The 20,327-nt window shown below is 46.9% G+C and overlaps 2 protein-coding genes across 3 annotated transcripts in view; one reads left to right on the forward strand and one right to left on the reverse strand.

The window, feature by feature from the left end:
- Nucleotides 1-118: 118 nt before the first annotated feature.
- Nucleotides 119-19,336, forward strand: TSTD2 (thiosulfate sulfurtransferase like domain containing 2). The gene is made up of 10 exons (XM_080940116.1): nucleotides 119-166; nucleotides 2,948-3,150; nucleotides 3,887-4,200; nucleotides 6,089-6,209; nucleotides 10,097-10,222; nucleotides 10,890-10,995; nucleotides 13,830-13,948; nucleotides 14,355-14,513; nucleotides 15,051-15,189; nucleotides 17,183-19,336. Exons 2-10 carry the CDS (start codon nucleotides 2,986-2,988, stop codon nucleotides 17,413-17,415), a joined length of 1,482 nt encoding a protein of 493 aa, XP_080796242.1. The 5' UTR covers nucleotides 119-166; nucleotides 2,948-2,985; the 3' UTR covers nucleotides 17,416-19,336.
- The window catches only part of TMOD1 (tropomodulin 1), a 68,984-nt gene continuing 67,753 nt past the window's right edge, over nucleotides 19,097-20,327 (reverse strand). For both annotated transcript variants that reach the window (XM_080940117.1, XM_080940118.1), the window contains exon 10: nucleotides 19,097-19,775. In XM_080940117.1, the coding sequence (XP_080796243.1) occupies nucleotides 19,711-19,775 (65 nt within the window). In that variant the 3' untranslated portion in view covers nucleotides 19,097-19,710. The remainder of the gene's footprint in view (nucleotides 19,776-20,327) is intronic.

Genomic DNA, 20,327 nt, shown 5'->3' on the forward strand with positions numbered 1-20,327 from the left:
ATTTTCCCGGCGGCCCCTGCGCCGGTTTTGGAGGACTTCCGGAGACAGGTGACGTCTCAGGGACTTTCTACGCACGCGCGCGCCCGCCGTGGGGGCGTGGGCTCGAGGGCGGGCAAGCGGCGCCAAGTCGGTGAAGGGAGACCCGGGAAAGGCCTAAGGATTGCGGGTAACGTGTTCTCACTCTCGCCGTCCGGCTGTAGCCGCCTCGGGAGACCTGAGCGAGGGAGGAGGGCAAGCCACTCTCAGCGGTAGGGAAGCCCAGCCCGCCCGGCCGAGCCTGCTTAATGCGGTCCAACGGCCCACCTCTCCCAGCTGACGGACGCCCCAGATATTGATCGGTCTGGTTCGGATTGTTCTTCTGTCCCTCTGCGCGGCGTGAACAGTATGTGGACGTCTTCTGTCCTGTGATGGGCTCCAAACTGCCTTGCCCATGGCCTAGCCAAAACTTTTCCTTCGGTCTTACCTGTTACAGTAAATGGCCGTTTCTGTGGTTCACTTAAACCATGACTTTAGGGAGGAGTCATTAGACCCTTCACTTCCTGCGTGTTATCGTTTATCCACTAACACTGCCTGCTGTACTCTCAAAGCAAGTCTATAATCAAACTTATTTACTATGTTTAAAACTCTTCCAGAACTTAAAAAATATCTTAGTATTCGTTCCTGGGTGTAAGTCTGTACACCATCCGGGAACTGGAGTTTCAGACTGCCGTGAGAGGAGAGTGCGCGGGAGTCGGGTAGGGTGCTGAATCCTGGGCTTTTAAGATTGAATTTTATCCTTTTAATTTATTTATTCATACATGTAAGCCTTTTAATTTATTTATTCATACATGTAAGCAATCCATCTTTCCAGGAGTTTCCATTTCAAATTTTAAACTGTGGCTTCTTGGGTTCTGTTCCCGTCGTTGTGTGTAAACCACTGTGTTCTTTCTGATAAGTTCAGCTTGTTCACATTTTAGAAACTATGGCTTACTTCCTTTACCTAATGGTCTGTGCTCAGAAACCTGCGTGACTGACTGTCAGGTATCTACAGAGTCATTTCTCTGACTCTTGAACTCTTGCTTTATTTCATTCAACCAGTACTGTATTGTATTACTTAACATCTGTGACTCTGTACACAAGATGGTGTTCAGGTTACTGAAGCTACATGGTGAACAAAGGGGAGCTTCTGTCCTTTTGCAACTGAAGCCCTAAATGACCCTCTCAGGAAGGGCCACAAGCACTGTAGTCTGACCGACTTAAAGTGAAGGGAGAATGGTACAAGCTGTGATCAGAGGAGCAGGGACAGAGTATCGGAGTAGGTCTCCCGAAGAGTCTTCCAAGAGGGGCCTTAAGTGATAGGTTATTTCTCTGCCTGAAATGAACCAGTTCTAGCCAGATGAGAATATGTGAAAGGCGGGTTTATTGGGAAGCTGCTTTCAGGTGAGTTCACCTGATGGATGCCAGGACAGAGGTCAGGGAAGTCACTGTGGTGATAGGGTAGGGGAGGAAAGGGCACAGGAGCAAAGAAGGGAAGGAGGCCAAAATGTCTGGATTGTATAGGGAAGACCTCCTAGGGGAAGGGCTGCCCAGATAGGGACTAAGGGATTCTGGGAGAACCTGAAAGCCAGGTCTGCTTTGGTATGTAAAATATGCACCTTGGTCTAAACCAAACATCAAGCAGCACTAAATCAGACAAGAACTTCAGGGGCCTATACACTGGGATGATAGTGATGTAGTTCAAAGTGGACTGCTGTCTTTAAAAGAATGGCAAAGCGTAGGGCCTGGAATAGTGGCCCAGCATTCTTGAAGTAGAGGCAAGGGGTATCTTAAATTTAAGATTACTAGGAGCTCAAGGCCAGCCCCTACTATGTAGCAAGATCCAGTCTCAGAAAAATTAATTTAGAAACTAGGGGTTGGCCCAGGCAGCATATACCAGCTGATAGGAGGCCCCGACACATATACAGCAGAGGACGGCCTGGTCTGGCCTCAGTGAGAGAAGATGCACCTAACCCTCAAGAGACTTGAGGCCCCAGGGGAGATTTAGTAGGGTCAGGGTGGGGTGGGGACATCCTCTTGGAGATGAGTGTGGGATGAGGACCAGTCAGAGGGCAGACAGGAAGGGGGATAAAGACTGGACTGTAAAAAAGGTTAAAGAATAGATTTTTCTTAATTTTGTTGTAAAAAAAAAAATGGGGGGTTGGCAAGGTGGCTTTGTGGGTAAACCCCTGCCACTCAAGCCTCACAAGGTGTTTGGTCCCTGGAGCCTGTGTAGATGTGGAAGCAGAGAACTGGCAGGCATCTAAGCACAAGTAGACACAGAAGTAAATAAAATGTAACAAAGGAAACTGCATTGGTTATAGTGTATACATTTTGGTAAGATTTGGCCACAGTAGCAATTTGGGCATTTTGACTCAGGTTTGAGAGTAAAAGAAACAAAGCTATAGTAACACTGGTGTTGGTTGGTTTGGGATGTTGATCTTGCCTTCCTGCTCTCATTACCAGTTGTTTTTGTTGTTTTTTTGTTTATTTGTTTGTTTGTTTTTAGCATGGCTACTTCCTAGTTCATGTCTCTTCGAAAATGCTATTACCTCAGAAAGGCTTTTCTGCCCCTTTGTGTCTGAGGAGCCCCTTCACTTGCCTCCTTACTCCATTGTTTCCTCCTTCGGAATGTTAAAGAAAGAAAAGTCAACTTAAATAAATCAATTTATTGGCTTACCTTTCCTATGAGGTTGTAAACTTAAGAAGACAGACTTTTTCCTGTTGCATTTACTTCTCCATTCACAGTGTGTAGAAGAGTGTTTAGTCCTGCAAAGTTGTTCTATAAATACTATGCAGTGAGCAAGTGACCGAGCAGTTAGCTTGGGTTATGAGGCCACTGTTCATTTGCATGATTCCATTAACTTCATGTCGGCTTCAAGAAGTAACCAAAGGGCTGATTGTTGTATTTTCTCTTTTGCTTATGTCTCAGATACACTACTGAAAGGAATCTGTCCCACTGATAACCAGATGCCTTCTTCCACTTCACCAGACGAAGAGGATGGCCTGGAGACCTGTGTTTTAAAGGCTTTTGATCTGGATTTAAAAGAATCTAATGTCACTAATCCAAGCAATCGTCTCAAAGCAGAGTTAGATGGCAGTACAAAGAAGAAATACTCATTTGCAAAGAAGAAGGTAAAACTGCTTCCAGTGTTCTCTTGATCAAGCATAAAAAGTTAATGAAGTACATGTAGAAGCAGATTGTTGTGCTTGCCTCTTCCTCAGCTGGAATCTAGTCTTGAATTATGTAGTCTTGGAACAGTTATGATAGTGTATTTGAAGATATCTAAGATTTTATATCTAGGAGGTGGAGAAATAGTATTTGGTGGAAGTAGTGTGGAGTGATGTCAGGAGGCCTCTGCAATGAACTCTGAGTGGCAGTTCTCAACCTATGGATTGTGATATCAGAGATTGTGCACACCAGACATTTACATTACAGTTCATAATGGTAGCAAACTACAGTTATGAAGTAGTAACAAAATAATTTTATGGTTGAGGGTCACCACAGCATGAGGCTGAAAGTTGAGAGCTACTCCAGCAGAGAAAACAGTGGCATCCCACCTTGGAGCCGCGTGGACAAGGACAGGGAAGTGCCCAGGTTTGTCCACGTCTCCTACACGCGCAGAAGGACACAGATGCCAGGGTCGAGTGGAAGGCCAGGGTATGAAGCCGTATCTTTCCCTCCAGTGTCAGTGTGTAGGTGGCCGGAAGCAGTACAAACCCATGCTCTTGCTCTTGGGTTTGTGGACTGACAGGATGCCAAGCTAGCAACCCCTATAAAAGGTGATAAAAGAGATTTGAATGAAACTTTTGTTACCCCCCTAAACCTAAGGCCATTAACTAATGATGCTATTTGAAATGTTAATTGCAGGCCTTTGCCCTTTTTGTCAAAACCAAACAAGTTCCAGCACCTTCTGGTGAATTTAAGGAAAACCGGTGGCAATGCTGTCAGCAGCTGTTTGCAGACCAGACCAGCATCCACAGACATGTGGCCACACAGCATGCTGAAGATGTGTACGCGCAGACTGCTGCTATTCTCAAGCAGCTCACTGCAGCATCAGGTGCCTCACAGGGTTTCACGCCCACAGACAAAAGACGCTTCCCCAAAGACCATCTCACTCCCAGTCAGGAGGGGTTTGCTTGGCTCCCTGATGTGAGCCATATTACCCCTCAAGAGCTGAGGAGGTAAGTTTTTCACTGTAGTTTGGTTTACTTTTAAAATGTTTTCACCTGCAATGAGATATACAGCTAGCCACTGAGTGGGAAATGAGGACTAGCAACCTTGGTAGATAAAGCTGACATGGTAAATCAACTGAAGTGCCCAGTCTTGGCTGGGGAGTGCAAAATTCAGACATCTTAGTGATCCACTCCTGGGGGTGTGACCAGTAGAAATAAAGCCCACGCCCATAAAGGCCCCACCACGAGTGCTTGTGGCAGTCTTCTACGTAATAGCTAGTTACACTGTAAAGAGATAGCGGCTGGAGGAATGGCAATGGGGTAAATGCTTGTCACGTAAATGTGAGAACCTGAGTTTCAGGCCCCAGGACCTACTTAAAACCAGTCAAGGAGTGCTTGGGGGTCACCCAGTGCTCTGACAGCAAATGAATCCCCCGAAGCTCCCAGGCCAGCGAGTGTTGTGTACACAGCAGTGAAGAGACCCTGTTTCAAGGTGGAAGGTGAGGACCAACACCCAAGGTTGTCCTCTGACTCCCACATAATGGACGTCTCGATTCCCACGTGCCTTCATTCATACAAGAACACATTCCTGCCATATACATACATCGTACACAGACATAAAGATTTAAAGAAACAGAAACAACTGAATAGCTGAAGGTGAAAGAATGGGTGTGGTCAGGTCTGCACTGCTGGAGTGGTAGTGCATGCCTCAGTCCCAGCATGCCAGAGGAGGAGGATCTCTGACTTCAAGGCCAGCCTGGTCTACAGAGGGAATTCCAGAACAGCCAGGGCTACATGGAGAAACAAAACAAGCAAACAGAAGAGGAACACTTAGTGTTATAAGGTGGACGGCTGATAGCATAGGCTGTGTGGAATGGTTTGTAAATCTTCATGCTAAGAAAACAGAAGCCGCACAGAAGAGTGTCTGCTCCCTGGTTGCATGACTGGAGGGTAAAGTGCATCTGTGATAATAGAAAGCTTCTGAGGGCTTGAGTGGGAACATATGCTTGAGTTTTATTTGTGCATTATACTTTGATTTATATGCCCAAATAAGTAGAGTAGGTAAGATTTTTTTGGTCCAGGCACTGATGAATTCACAAATATGCATCTAGACAGACAAATGATTGGAAAGGACTGGAGAGTTGGCTCTTGGTTAAGAACTACTTTTCCAGAGGATGCAGGTTTCATTCCCAGCATCCACATGGAGGATAACAACTGTCTGTGAGTCCAGTGAATCTGATTCCCCCTTCTGGCTTCCGTGGGCACTGCATGCATTTGATATACAGACGAACATGAAGGCAAAACACTCGTACACATGAAATGTTTTGTAAAAGATTATTGGGAGATACGATATTCTATATACTGAATTTTCAGAATCCAACGTTTTTCTTTGCTTTAAATTTTTAAGTCTAGTTTCAAGCTATATTCTATTATACTCTTTTCTGGTCCCCAAAGTCGTGATGTCTTCTCAGTGGGTTAGTGCTACTCTGGGAGCGTGCCGACATAGAAAGGTTTGCCTTGTGTGGCCAATGATAACATGCCTCAAAGGTAAGTGTATTACATTAAAAAAAAAAAAAAAGGAAGTAAAATGTTTTTTTATGGTGAGCCAGTCAAAGCCACAGTGAGCTCAAATCCCAGCTTGCCGATAGTGTGGGTTAGTATCTGTCTCTTGGGTGTGAGCGCTGAGGACAGTAAATTGAATTTTCTTTTTATAAGAAGTCTGGCACAGATACCGTCCTGTGTGGAGAGAATCTGAAAGAGAAGTGCGTGCTCCTGTTAGGAGAATAAGAACAGAGGTGCGAGTTGTTCCAGCTTCATGATCTCTAGTTCCGCCTGGGTGCACTGCGAACTGTGGCTCCTGTGGCTCAGGTGCTCTCGCCTGACTTTCCTTTTGTAGTGGCCAGGGAGATGAGGAAGGAGAGGTGCTTCTGTATTACTGCTACTGTGACTTGGAGGACCCCCGCTGGGTCTGTGCCTGGCAGACAGCTCTGTGCCATCACCTGCACCTTACAGGCAAGGTAAGCCATGCTCCAAGTGCCCTCAAAGCCTCCACAGCCTCTTCGTGTCTCCCCACCCGTGGGCTGCAGGAGCTCTTTGTACAAGTCTTCACATGGTGGGTTCTTAGAAGGAAGGGGATCCTGCTTGCATTCTAACAAAGTATAAAGCAGCTATTGATGTGTTCCTTTGTAGACAAGGACTCAGTCAACTTTCAGGCTTTGTTACAATCATTTTTATTCATTGTTATAGATTGGAAACATTTGTGGATAGTACATAGAGGAGCAGGCTTGGCTGGGTTCTGATACATCTGTCAGCTGAGATAGGGAACTGTTCTGAACTCAAAAGTCTCATAGATTCTGCATGTTTGATTCCAAGTCACACCTTGGTTTTCCTAGAATCATGTCTTTGATGATCTCGGGTACCGACATTTATTCCTTCCCTCTGTGAGGCCCTTCCCTCCTTGACATGCCTCATACACTCAGAGATCTACTCCAGTGCTGTCCCCTCAGCAGTACAGTGTGAAGTGTCCTCACCGTGCTCTGCCTCTGCTGCTGCTTAAAGACTTTCTGCAGTCCGAACGGAAAGCTTGTCTCCCTTGTAGCATATGGGGCCTTGTGAGACCAGAAGCTTTGTCTTCATTGATGCATTCTCAGGGCTGGAGCAAGGTTCAGCAAGGATTGGAAACTCTAGAAAGGAAATGAAAACTGCATGTTTCTCAGGTATCCACAAGTGTGTGTAAAGATGAGAGGAAGCTTCTCCCAGATGGTGACTCCTCTGTGTGAATTTACTTTTGTAAAATGCCCTCTGTGCCTTACCCTCCAGCTATATGCCTATGCACATTAAAGACTTCAAAATTTAAACCAAGAGGAAGTTGTCTTAGTTAGGTTTTTACTGCTGTGAACAGACACCATGACAAAGGTAACTTTTATAAGAATAACATTGAATTGGGGCTGGCTTACAGGTTCAGAGTCCATTATCATCATGGAGGGAACATGGCAGCATCCAGGCAGGCATGGTGCAGGAGGAGCTGAGGATTCTATGTCTTCATCTGAAGGCTGCTAGCAGAATACTGGCTTCCAGGCAGCTAGGACACACCTACTCTAACAAGGCCACACCTTCTAATAGTGCCACTCCCTGGGCCAAGCACACACAAACAATCACAGAAGTGAAGTAGGGAGTGTCTGAGAACATGGTGGTTGTTCTCCTATGCCCCAGCTGCTAATAAACTGATCGATGGGTTTCCGCACCCACATCCCCGCATGCACCCTGCCCTATCCCTTGACTCCGTTTACTCTCCCCCCACCCCCAGCCTGCACTGCCACCCTGTCTGTCTTGTCCATGTGGTAATGTCCACTGCAGTGTCCAGTTCTCACCCTTTCATCTGCTCTCCAGGGCAGCAGGCAGAATGAGCTCGTCAGAACAGCTCCAGCAGCAGCAAGTGGGGGAGCCCTTGACACAGCCTGGGCTGCTGCAAGACCAGGGCCTTTGGCCTTCCGTCGCAGGTTCTTTGGTTTCTCGGACGCAGTCTTGTTTTGTTTGCCCGCTTTTCTAGGCAAATTCTCCTGAGGGTTCATGCCAACACCCAGTCTGTCTGTAGTCTAACTTTTCTGAAGCTTCAGTTCTCGGTTGTAATGACCCTTTACAGAGGCCTCTTCTGACCTCCCATCCAAATTCATTGCCCTCAGTGTACCCTCTGGTGGCATCTTGATCTCCTTTAGCCTGAGATAGGGCAGGGGAGTGCTCTTTTCAACAACTGTATCCCTAATTTCTAGCACCCAGTTTTGAAAACCAGTAACTATTTGTGCTCTGGTTAAGTGTGTGTGTGTGTGTGTGTGTGTGTGTGTGTGTGTGTGTGTGTGTGTGTGTGTGTATCGCCATCTCTATTCAGTGAGCTTTCTCACTATGAAAGATGTTCATACATGTACATAATTATAAAATCAGTCTTATCTTGGTTTAAAGCTAGGTGTGATGATACACTCTTGTAATCTCAGCACTTGGGAGGCTGAGGCAGGAGATTGCTGCAATTCTAAGAGAGGCTAGGCTACATTCAGAGAGAGCAGAAAGGGGTCTCTTGTCTAGGACCAGCCTCCTCTGGCACGCTAACAGTGAGCAATCCTGTCCACCAGATGGCAGTATCTTCCTAGCTCTCAGACTTCAAAGACTTAGCCAGTGAGAGTTTAGTGAGACTTCAGTGCTGGGTTTTGACATCATTGATTCTAGGTAAGGAAAAGGAGAACCTGAATGTTCCTTGCTGTGCACCATATGACCTCAAAAATTTGAGAGTGAGATCTGGAGATGGCAGAACAGTTAGGAGTCCTGTCTCTCAGCAGGTGTTCCACATTGTCTGACTCTGAATCTCAGCTTGTCTGATTCCTAGTTCAGGGCCTTTGCACCAAAGGGCGTCTGCATGACTTTTTGAGAATGTAGGTATTTCTAGACTAGTGAGTTTAGAGATGACTCTGTAGGGAGTGGCTATGTGTGACATGCATTTCGCTTCTGAGACTAAAATGAAATAGGAAAGAACTTGCCTGTCTGCCTAGAAATAGGTTCATAGAAACGTACATTCACCATCACCCCAGTCAGACTGTTTTCGACAGACTTCCTGACCTTGCTGGTCCCAGGCTATTTTTCTTTGTAATCTTCTATTAGTTGGTGATAGGCACACACCCTGTAAAACCAAGATGGCCTCCCTGAACTGTAGCCTCTATTTTATTTTATTTTGTAGGTTTTCTGAGACAGAGTTTCTCTGTGTATCCCTGGCTTTCCTAGAACTCATTCTGTAGACCAGGCTGGCCTTGAACTCAGATTGTCCTGCCTTGCTCCCCAAGTGCTGGGATCACAGGCGTGAGCACCCCATACCCCAGCCATCCCTGCAGCCCTTTTTCTCAAGGTGGTGGTGATACTCGGGACACTTCATCTCTGGGTAGCTATCAGTCAGTTGGCATCGGTTTGTAGGATGACTCCTGTTGTTTATCTGTAACCTAAAATGTTGAATCGAGTGAGACAATTCACTTGTCTTTTTTGGACACTGAAAATTAATGGCCACATATAACTTTCAAATATGGCTGCATTCATGTTTGAATACTGGTAACAGTTCAGGGTCTGATTGGATCACGTCTTTTCAGAGACTGTGACTCCTCAGCTGGTACGTTCTAGCACCTACTCTAGGGATGGCTCTTCATAAAGCTGCTCCATCTTAAACTTACCTATAGGATTTACTCTACTAGGAAAACCAACTGTGCAAGCCCCAGGAATCCTAGCCTGGCTCTCACACTCCATTCAAAGACATTTTCAGATTAGAGAAGCCAGAGAGCCACAGATATGGGCACACATGCATTTACACACAAGCACCCATGTAGCAGGCTTTAATGCAGATATGGGGCACTTAGTGAGCAAAATATAACTTGAAGTAAGCCCATGGTTTTGGGATGTGGCTTTCCCTCGGCCTCCAAGCAGAGGAGATGTGTACATTCCCACTGTCAAGTTAGGCCTCTCCTTAGGACTGGGATAAAGTTTCCTCAGTAGCTTGTTTTTTCTTTAATTCTACTTTTGGCATCGTTAGACATATAGGCTTCTTAGGCCTCCCATGAGGAAGTGCTGGAGCTCATCCTCTTCCTTTGCTTCTGGAAGCTTCCCTTTGTAGCCTGGATTTAGACTCATCTCAGAATCCCCTTTGGCTGCTGGACTGTTGGAGCTCTGGAGCACACAGGCTTTTCAGAGCTTGTTTGGCACAAGTGAACAGCAGGCCATGCTGTTTCAGAGGGACTTGTGCTCCATCTTGTGATACTGTGGCAGCCACAGCAGGGCCTCTGCTTTTCCTGTTAGGTCATTGACGTGAAAGGGACCTTTAGCTTATCTGGGAAGACACTCAAACCAAGACAGCACTGTTCTCTGTCTTGTGTCTCAGATTCGGGTCGCTACTGAAGGGATCAATGGAACCGTTGGAGGAAGCAGAGTGGCCACCAGACTCTACGTGGAAGCCATGCTTTCTTGCCCATTATTTAAGGGTTACCTGAGTGAGGAGGATTTTAAGGTAAGAGAATAGAATAGAAACGAAAGCTGAGCAGTCTGCTTCTGTGGGTCATTGAAGAGCACAGAGCCGGACAGACCCCTTCCCCGGGAGCTCCCAGCCAGTGCAGGAAAACAGGCAGGATTGCCACTGCTTCCATTGAGTGCCCAAGTCACTTTGTGTGTCGTATCCTTTCTAGATCCTCGTCTCCCTTCCTATAAGGATGGTACAGTTACACAGACCGGAAACTAGATCCGGAGAGACTGTTGTACAGATCTCTATGGTGGCCCGTGGCTCTGTCAGCTGAGGTGCCGTGTCTAAGTACTGTATGCTTTGTCACAGTGTGTGATACACTAGTGGGAACACGTCACTAATTCTCACACTGGCCACAGCAAGACACAAAAGCCGGCGTGTGATCATATGCAGTTCTCTCAGTAGTGCTGAGTTACATGTGCACAACCACACAGACACAGGGTTCCTGCATATCAAAGAGGCACAGGAAACATTTATTAACATGTTGAATTATCTGCAGCATTTTGGACCATAACTTTATCTTCATTGAAAGTTTTTCCCCTACCTAATTGGAGGTTTAAAGTTTCAGCTATCACACTGTAAAACAAGCCATAATTCTTCCATTTGTCTTTACCTGGCAGTGGGACAAGTAAACTCTGTCTTGTTTCTGTTTGGTCAGAGCAGCAAAGGAGGGTCTCACTGCTTTCCGGAACTGCGAGTCGGTGTGTTTGAAGAGATCGTGCCTATGGGTGTCAGCCCCAGTCAGGTCTCCTACAAAAACCCCGGTATGCTTATGTTTTAAAGAATTGTTACTGATTGCCATAGACATAAAATGTAATAGAAAGTTAAATGCTGATTGGCAAGAACTGAACTAAATCTTCTCTTTACAGTAGCCATGGGAGGCTGACTCTGTCCATCCAGCACTTAACTGGCTTCTTTGGTGCTTATGGTAACTAAAAGCTTACCTATAGACCCAAAGCACATTTTTCTTGGTGATGGTTTGGCAAGAAGTTGTTTCCTCTTGCTAGAGAAAGCAATTAAAAAGCAATGTGATTATATTTGCAAATAGTTCATCTGCAGAAAGAGTGCATGGGCTTTTGCCACAGTAAGCAAATGGCTTTCAAAACCAAAGCAGTGTTCTAGAACATTCAAACCCCGATTCCCAGTGGTTACTATGATGATTGAAAGGCATTTGTTTGGCAGGGATTTTTGTTTTTGTTTTACTTTCTACCGTGAACATTTCCAAACATTAACTAGAGTACAGAGACTAATGGAGTGACCTTCCATGTGCTTACACATAGCCCCAGCAGCTGCTCCTTCATGGCAAGCTGTCCCCTGTGCCCCATCCCTTTCTCTCATCCTAGATCCTGTTACTTTATTCATAAATTCTTTAGTAAACACCTTTAAAAGAAAGAAAGAGTAGCCCTTAAGTATAACTGTCACCATGTGTAAAACATTTTAGTCACAGTCACTTAATAGATCTATTGTCATTGACTTGCCGCTATATAATGATTTAAGTTTCAGTTAAGATTAAGTAAGAAGATCTGGGAAGATGGTTAAAGCACTTGTCACTCAAGTGTAGAGACCTGAGTGTCAGACCCTAGACTCATGCAAAGCTGCAATCCCAGTGCTCCGGCTGCACTGTGGGAGCAGACAGGAGGCTCTGCAGAGGCTCACAGGCCAGCTAGCCCACAGGAGCTTTGCAAACAAGGTGCAAGGTGAGCACTGAGGCCTGAGCTTGTCTTCTGACCTCCACACACATAAAGAAAAACAGGTTTAAATAAGATCCCTTTAACAAGAAAAAAAATGTTTTTGAATTTGTACATTCAGCTCTCCCTACTGCACATTAGCTTTCAAGGATCTCGGGCATTTGGCTTGTTGAGTTTCTCAGACTCTGGATAGTGTTAAGTGCTTCCCCTGGGATAGTCCTCAGTTGACTGTGTCTTGGAATTTCACCTCTCCTTCACTGCAGATCAGGGTTTCAGAATTACATGTCCTCGCTCACTTGTACTTGTGTGACTGTGAACATGTGGAAGTCATGAGGCTCGTCTTTCTCCTTCCTCCAGTGGGGTTTTGGGGATCATACTCAGTTCATGAGGCTGGAAGAAACGTTTTTACCGCTGGGCCATCTTACTGGCCTTGCAGACTAGGTTTGTAGGCACCTAATATTTGTGTATATTCCTCAGTCTTGGATTAGTCTAGTTACACCCTAAGGGTGGTCTTCTGTTCACGTCTCTCCTAGATTGCTATTTAGGTCGAGAGTTTGCTCACAGAGATTTCTGTCTAGAAATATGGGAGCCACATAACATTATTTTTCAGTTTCTAATATAATTAGATAGGTGAAATTAGCTTATATAACATGATTAAATGAAGTATGTCCAAAACATGTTATTATGTAATGAATACAAAAACTATTGGTGAGGTTGTTTACTTTTCATACTTAGTCCTTGAATTGCAGTATGTATGTCACACTTATTGTTAGAGGAAGTTGTCAGCCACAGGCGGCTAACAGCATCTATGTTCGACAGTTCTGGGCCAGCATGGTCAGATCAGGTGCAGTCCCTTCCTTTGCTTATATTCCCACCACTACTTCCTAGGTAGTATGGTCTTCTCTCAAAGAGCCACCTGCTTCTGAGGCATTCAGTTTTCATAGGTAAACAAGAAGAAGGCTGACCCATGTAAGTCTATGGCACGGACCTGAATAACACCAGGCCCGGCTGCAGTGTATAATTTTAGCTTTCAGAGTTGGAAACCTAAACTGCTCAGGGACCCCTTTCCTCCCCGGGTTTGGAGAATTGTCAGGTGGTAGTTGGGGTTTATGCCCAATGGAATGAGGCTCCCATGGTGCCATAAAGCTCAGCCATGAGTGTTACCCGAGGCCCTTATCCTGAAGTGTCATTAACCTACAGTGCCAAGTTCACTCTAAGTTCTTCACAGTTACCCAGTTGTCTGGGGTAGTTCTGAGAGTCAGGCGCAGAGACTCCTGGGGCTCGACCTTCCTCTCCACCCTCGTGCACTCTCACGCTCTCTCCATCTCTGTTGTCTTCTCCATCACCTTCTCTTCATGTCTGGGCATACTGCCGCCTCTGCCCTCTTCTCTTCTGCATGCCCACAGATGCAGATACATCGTCTTGGCCTTGTACCAATCACACATATGCTCAGACTCTTCTGTGACATCACACTCTCAACTACCTTGGCCTGACCCAAGGTCTCAGCCTTGACTCTGTGCTCAGCTTTTCACTTGGCACTTTGAGGGCTGTGAGTACTGAGGACACGGAAGCTTCCTTGGGGACATGACAGGAGGACACTGTCCATTTCCTCACTCACTAGTGACTTCAGCACACAGACTGCTGCTCCAAATAAGTCCACAAGCATCTGGTTTAAGATAATCCCTTATTTCCAAACTGCTGGAACTCCGGTTGGAGGAAGGAGATGGCAATGCCGGGGCTGCTGAGCTATCAACCTGATGACCAGCCGCCCACCATTCCTGTCTGCTGGAATTATGAACAGAGGGCTGGGTGGAAAGGAGCAGAGTCAGCACTTCAGTCAGATCAGGACAGCTGTGGTTAGATTTTCATTTTTCATTTTGGTTTAATGTAAATGTTTGGCTTGGTTTTAGGAATCCATTTATCTCCTAGTGAATTTCATAAAGAAATAGAAAAGCTCTTATCACAAACAAATCAGGAACAAGGTGATACTATCCTACTGGACTGCAGAAACTTCTATGAAAGCAAAATAGTAAGTACGAGGCAGACCGAGTGGCATAAAGTAGTAGGTGTGCCTTACACAGCACTGTGTATTTTCCATGTGGAGCCCTTAGCCAAGCCACCGCCCATCCTGGACCGGCATCATCAGGAAAACCTACGTCCTGAGCTCTAGGTCTGTTGAGAATGTTTAAAAGATATGAGTTAAAGACATCTTGACACATAAAGGGATTTTATTTCCAGTGAACTTACCCTCTACCCCCTCAGGGACCTGTAAGAAAGGGACCCCCACCCTGATCTTGAGGTTAAAGGGTGCGAGAGTGTGGGATGCGGACCTCGGCGAGCCTATGCTCTTTGCCAAGGTGGGGTTGTTATTGGGAAAAACTAGGCTTCCAGCAGGTACATTTTTCTAATCATTTCCTTCTGTCCCCGTGTTGTAGGGACGATTCCAGGGCTGCTTAGCACCAGACATCAGGAAATTCAGTTACTTCCCTAGCTACGTTGACAAAAACCTTGACATTTTCAGGCAGAAGAGGGTGCTGATGTACTGCACTGGAGGAATTCGCTGCGAACGGGGTTCTGCATACCTCAGAGCCAAGGTGAGCCACTGCAGGCCAGCACCCCGGTGAAGACCACTCCACCCACCAGCCTGTGTGGAGCTCCCCGCCCCTCACTCCACCCCTCACCCCCTGCTCACCGCTAGCTGGCCGAGGGATTTAATTTCCCTGGTACAGCTCCAGCATTGGGTTTGTAAGTATAAAACCTGAGCCTCTTAAGTCTCCAGCACTTAGGAGTCTTGAAGACTCATCAGGTACAAAAGGGTAAGCTTAGCTGAGCAGCTCCCTTTCCTAATCCTCGTGCTTGATCCTGAGAAGAGCAAATTCAGTAACGTTCCATGTCCCGACAGATGTCTTCCTATATTTAGGGGAGAGCAGAAATAGTTCGGCTTCCAGGGTCTTGGAGGGTGAAGGGCCTGCCTGCTGTCATCACCCAGCCTCCAGTAGGCAAGGTCCAGCCAGGTGCTTCCTTGACCCCTTGGTCAGCATTTTCCACACCCCGCAAGGGGCCTCTGGGAGCCCTCTGCTTGGACACTCCCCATGGAACCACTTCTAAGTGTTTGTTTTTCCTGCATGCAGGGAGTATGTAAGGAAGTGTTCCAGCTCAAGGGTGGCATCCACAAGTACCTGGAAGAGTTTCCTGACGGCTTTTACAAAGGGAAGCTGTTTGTTTTTGATGAGCGCTTTGCCTTGGCCTACAACAGTTCTGTGGTATCAGGTAGGTCAGCCAGGTTCAGAGCCACCTTAATCCGGGTCAGAATCTCTCACCATTCCAGAGCCGTTGCCTAGGGACGGCAGGCCAGGACACCTGAGCATCACGTGGAGACACTGGGATGAACAGGCTTCAGATGGTAATGACCATGCCGTATACTGGGTGGGCAAGTCCTTTAGAACGGTCTTAACCCTGCCTGGAGCTGGACAGACAGGCGAAGTCAGGGACTTAGCCTAGAGATGGTGTGGAGAATTCAGGGGACCTGACAAAATGAAACACCCCATCATGAGGCAGACCAGCTGTGCCAGGTGCCCTGGGCTTTCGTCTCCAGTAGGGTTCCCAGTCCTGCCCCATCCACTGCTGCGAATGTGTTAACATATAGCATAGCTTTTGTTATCACACTTTGAAAGTTATTTTGTGATGCTGTATTTTCTTGATAACATGATGCATTTGATTTTATTCATTTAAAGTTGTTTTTCATAGGTGGGGTCAGGCTGTAGATATCCACTGCAAAGAGCAAGCAGTAGGTCAGCCCGTGGACACACTGTGCTACATTCACACTGGAGGGCTGAGCAGGAAGACACAGCTGCTAGTGTACCACTGACCTAAGACTGTCCTCTTTTATATGGGGAAAGTCCTCTTACTTTGCTTGGGTTGCAGCTTCAGGAAGGGACACTCAGGGAGCCATGAGGGAGGAAAGGGACACCTGCTTAGACAGGCAGATCAGCCAAATCAACCCTGGTGATCAGTGGTGTGACATGCTGCAGCCAAATCCCATCCCAGCGTGTACATCTGGAGGTGAGAGTGGAAGGGTAGGGCAGGCCGTCAGCGTGGCTGCTTCCAGCTGCTCACACCGGGGGGCCTCGTGGGCCAGATAATTAGGGAAGGAGAGATGGTGCCCAGAATATGAATTGCCAGTCTCTAGAACCTTCTGATTACAGACCTCTTAGTAAGATTTGCTCATCTTCTCCTCTTCCCTCTGGTCTTTGTAAAAAATTACGTTTACTCATCGACTTAAGTGCTCATGCCCATTCCACCGCGTGTGAGGAGAGGGCAGAGGACAACCTGCAGGAATGACTCAGTTCTTCCCTTCCACCTTGTAGGCCATGGGGCCATCATTCCTGGCAGCAGTTGCCTTTACCCACTGAGCCATCTTGTCTGCCCACCTCTCCCATCTTTTCTCATGATGGTCCAATATCTGTTTTGTTTAAACCCTTAGATCTGCTTTATAGCAAAGTATAATATAGATCATAAGCAGAAAAGCAGTGAGATCTGTAGAGGAAATGCCTGTATGTGACTGTTGTGAGAGAAAGGCCAAAGGCGTCACAGAAGGGACACTGCTGTTCTCAGACGTGACCAGCATTGTCCAGGAGGAGTTGGGTGATCAGGTGTCCTGGCAGTGGCCTGGGGTGGGAAGTTGTGTGTTCTCTAAGTTGGATGTAATGTGGGGTCATCTGTATTTGGTATGTTGTCCCCCTGGGAAGAGAGATTATCAGGGAGACTACACGGGGAAATTTCTTGATGGAAGGAAGAATGGATGAAGAGGAATCAGAACGCAGTCCCAGAAGCCCCCTCTCCACACCATATCTGATCCCCAATAAAGGCCTTTTTTTTTTTTCTTAGACAACAGGAATAGTATTTTATTTGTTTCTACTTTTGAGACAGGGTCTTACTGTACACATAGCTGAGGCTGTCCTTGAACTTAGTCTTCTGTCTCAGCCTACCAAATATTTAGGTCATAGTTGGTCTTGGAACTATGTCTGTCTTGGAAACATTCCCTTGCCAAAAGACTATATTAGATTCTAGTGAACTAAGGGTTATTTTAGAAATTGGATAAATACATGCCCCCCCGTGTGTGTTTGTGTGTGTGTGTGTGTGTGTGCATGCGTGCATGCGCGCACGTGCGAGTGCATGTACAGGCAAAGGGGAGAGAGAGAGAGAGAGAGAGAGAGAGAGAGAGAGAGAGAGAGAGAGAATAATAAGATCCTTTCTTCCCTAGAATGTTCATACTGTGGAGCCCCGTGGGACCAATATAAACTCTGTTCTACTCCTCAATGCCGCCAGCTTGTGTTGACCTGTTCTGCCTGTCAAGGACAAGGATTCACAGCGTGTTGTGTCATGTGTCAAGACAAAGGGGGCAAGCAGGCTTCAGGCCCTACCCGGGACAGTTTTAAAGAAGAGTGTGAGTGTACTGCCCGGAGGCCACGCATCCCGCAGGAGCAGCATGCATAACTCCCTGTGAGCCTGGGCCCGCAGCCTAGCACAGTGAGGCTGTGCACGTCCGGCGTTCGCTAAGCTCCACAGTGTAGACCTAAGTAGCCGTGTGCAGATTGGGAAGAGTAGAAGCAAATGGAGAGCATCCATGCTGGCCATGCCACCATAGCAGATGGCCACCGCAAGGCCGTCAGGGGGGTCCCGTGTCGGCCACCTAATTTACCCGTTATGATTCAGAAGATGCTAGGGACTGGGGCAAAGGTAACCCGTGTGGGATCCCAATGGTGATGAGAGGTTGTCTTGAGCTTGGTGGCTCCTCTGCCATGCAGCAGGGTGGTCGTCATTGCTCTGGTCAGCAAACCTTTTTACCCTGGCAGCAAAGGTATAAAAGTTGGGCCTTGGGTGTGGACTCTTCAACCAGGCCAGCTCTGTCTTCCCTGCCTCAGTCTCTTCCCTAACTGAAGGCTCTGTGGCTCTGACCATCTTGTGCCTTGACGATTTACTGAATCTGCCAGCCCATTCCTTTATATGTGATCATGGCACTACTGAGTAGTTGGCCAGAGACCATGTGGCCTTCAGAATCTAAAGTAATGGCATTCTGTCCCTTCACGGAGGTCTTCTGAAAGAGGTGACCCATGCTTTTATTGCCTTGGTTTCTTTAAAGATGTTCCTCTAGCAGCTGTGCATTACCTAGCAACCCTCTCTCAGCTTGTAAGTGTCCTTGAGGGTCCAGATGTGCAGCAGGCTTTTGGGTCATACGAGACACTTTGTTAGTGAGCTTGCATGGTTGCTACCTAGCCTCCTGGCCTTTGGGCACATGCTCCTATCCTACCATTCTTAAGAAGCACACAGAGCCACACATAGACCAAATGGCTTTAATAGTATTTTGCAGTTTCCAGTGATGCAGAATGCAGCTGCAGTTGTGTTTCAAGGAGAAGCTGAGTGGGGCTGGCTGTCCCTGCAGCTTGGTGCCACTCCTAGGCCCATGTGCAGCCTCAGTGGACACTCATAGTGCTGAGGCCCCAACGCCACCTCTAGTTACCCTGCACTCTCCACAGCTTTACAATTCGGCGTGTAGACTTTCTTTTAAATCAGAAGCCCCTGGGCTGTGCTCAGTGTTTTTGAGCCTTGTCGTTACTGTAACAGTGGCTGAATCCCTAAGGAAAATAACTCCCCAAAGCAACAGAAATACTAGTTTAACTGGCACTGTGGTCTATTAAAAGGCACAAGAACAGCATGTCTTAACATTTTTACTGGCTCCCATGGTGTTAAAAAAGGGACCCAGTAGGAATGCCAAGATTAGATTTCAAAGTAATTCCTTGTGTTGTTTGGCCAGGGTCTCCTAATTCCTTACGTTAGGATGTTGTACTCTGCTGTCCTTCAGAGGCTTCGTTTGTAGGCAAGAGCTCTGTGTGATTTGATTTGTCTCATAAGTGACCAGGCAGGCACTTGGTGTCTGTAAGCAGGGCCATGCTAAATACCATAGGCATGGTGGACTGAAAATTCAGCCAGTGGTGTTGATATCACATAAGCCATTGGCCCACTGCGGAATAGGGAGATGTTTTTATGTGGCCGTAAGTTTTCATCCATCATCATGAAGCTGGCATTCAGTGAAGAAGAAATGATTTCTGACTGCAGATGAGCATCCCCAGGTGTTCACACAGCACTCAGAAGTATGTCTGTTGCCTGGCATGGTGGGTTTTGAAACTCAAAATTCCACCATTACTTTTCTCCCTCTTTCTCTTACCTGGCAGAAGGAATCCTGTGTCTTTCTGATGCTTAGAAAATTTTAGGGCTTGTCTTTCATTCTTGTGTGTGTGGGGGTGGGGGGAGATGACCCTGGAATCAGTTTGTCAGCTTTAATCTTGGTGTTAAAGTTTCAAGTGGGGTTGAAATACTGAGTTGATATGATCAAACTGAAATAAATTGTTTCACCATGCTTATGCTTCCAAAGTAGGTCGGAAGAGTTCTGTGCGGATGCATTCCGTGTTGTAAGTGCACCTCAGCACCAAAGCATGGCCACCAAGGGGCTCCGGGGCTGTCTGCCAGTGCCACACTGTCTGCAGCAAGACCTGCTGGCTCAAGGACTTCTGCATTTTTAAATAATTACCAGACTGAACTGTGACTAAAGAAAAACTTCACATTAACCACATTTTATAAAAGGCCCAACTACAGTCACTAGTTAACCTAAGCCTTAGTGCACAAAGGACTGAACCCCCAGAGTTCCACACCAGCATTTGCCTCCTGGTCGCCACTGGGGACACACATCAGTAGACCATGTCCAGTCCATAGGCGTGGGCTTCCCTTTGCACACTAGACACCGCTGCGGCACTTGGGAATAATAGGCCCCGTCAGGTCTGCGAGCCTCCTCTTCCTCACTACAAAGGAATGAGAAAGAGACGTGAACCGGCTGTCCATGCCAGTCCCAAGTGACACAGGCTTCCCAAGGTCAGCCAGAGTCTGCTTTTCAAGGACAGTTACAAGACGGCTGTATAGTTTGTTCCTGGTTACTAATGAGTCTGTGGTAAGGTGGTCATATCCTCCTTACATCTTTTCTAAATGTCTGACCACACAGTCCCCTCGCCCCCCCCCCCCCCCCCCCACATTTACCTTTCACCAGTTTGCCTACGGGTCCACAGTTAGGCATAATTATTACACCAAAGATCCAAAGTCAGTGTATCACAGAGGTGTGCACAGCAGCACTCACAGTTGCCATGATGAGGAACCCACCTCATCATGAATGTGTGAAGAAAATATGGGGTCTATGCATGACCCTGTCTGACCTTAACACCAGAACTCTGCATCTGCCAGTGTGAGGCCATCACACCGCAAAACAGCCGATGCAGAAAAACAGATCCTCCACATCCCCATACAGTAGAATCTGAAGAAATCCTCAACAGAAGACCAGTAGAATACTGGGTACAGAAGCT

The sequence above is a fragment of the Micromys minutus genome, assembly GCF_963924665.1.
Source record: "Micromys minutus genome assembly, chromosome: 28".
Classification (NCBI taxonomy): Eukaryota; Metazoa; Chordata; class Mammalia; order Rodentia; family Muridae; genus Micromys; species Micromys minutus.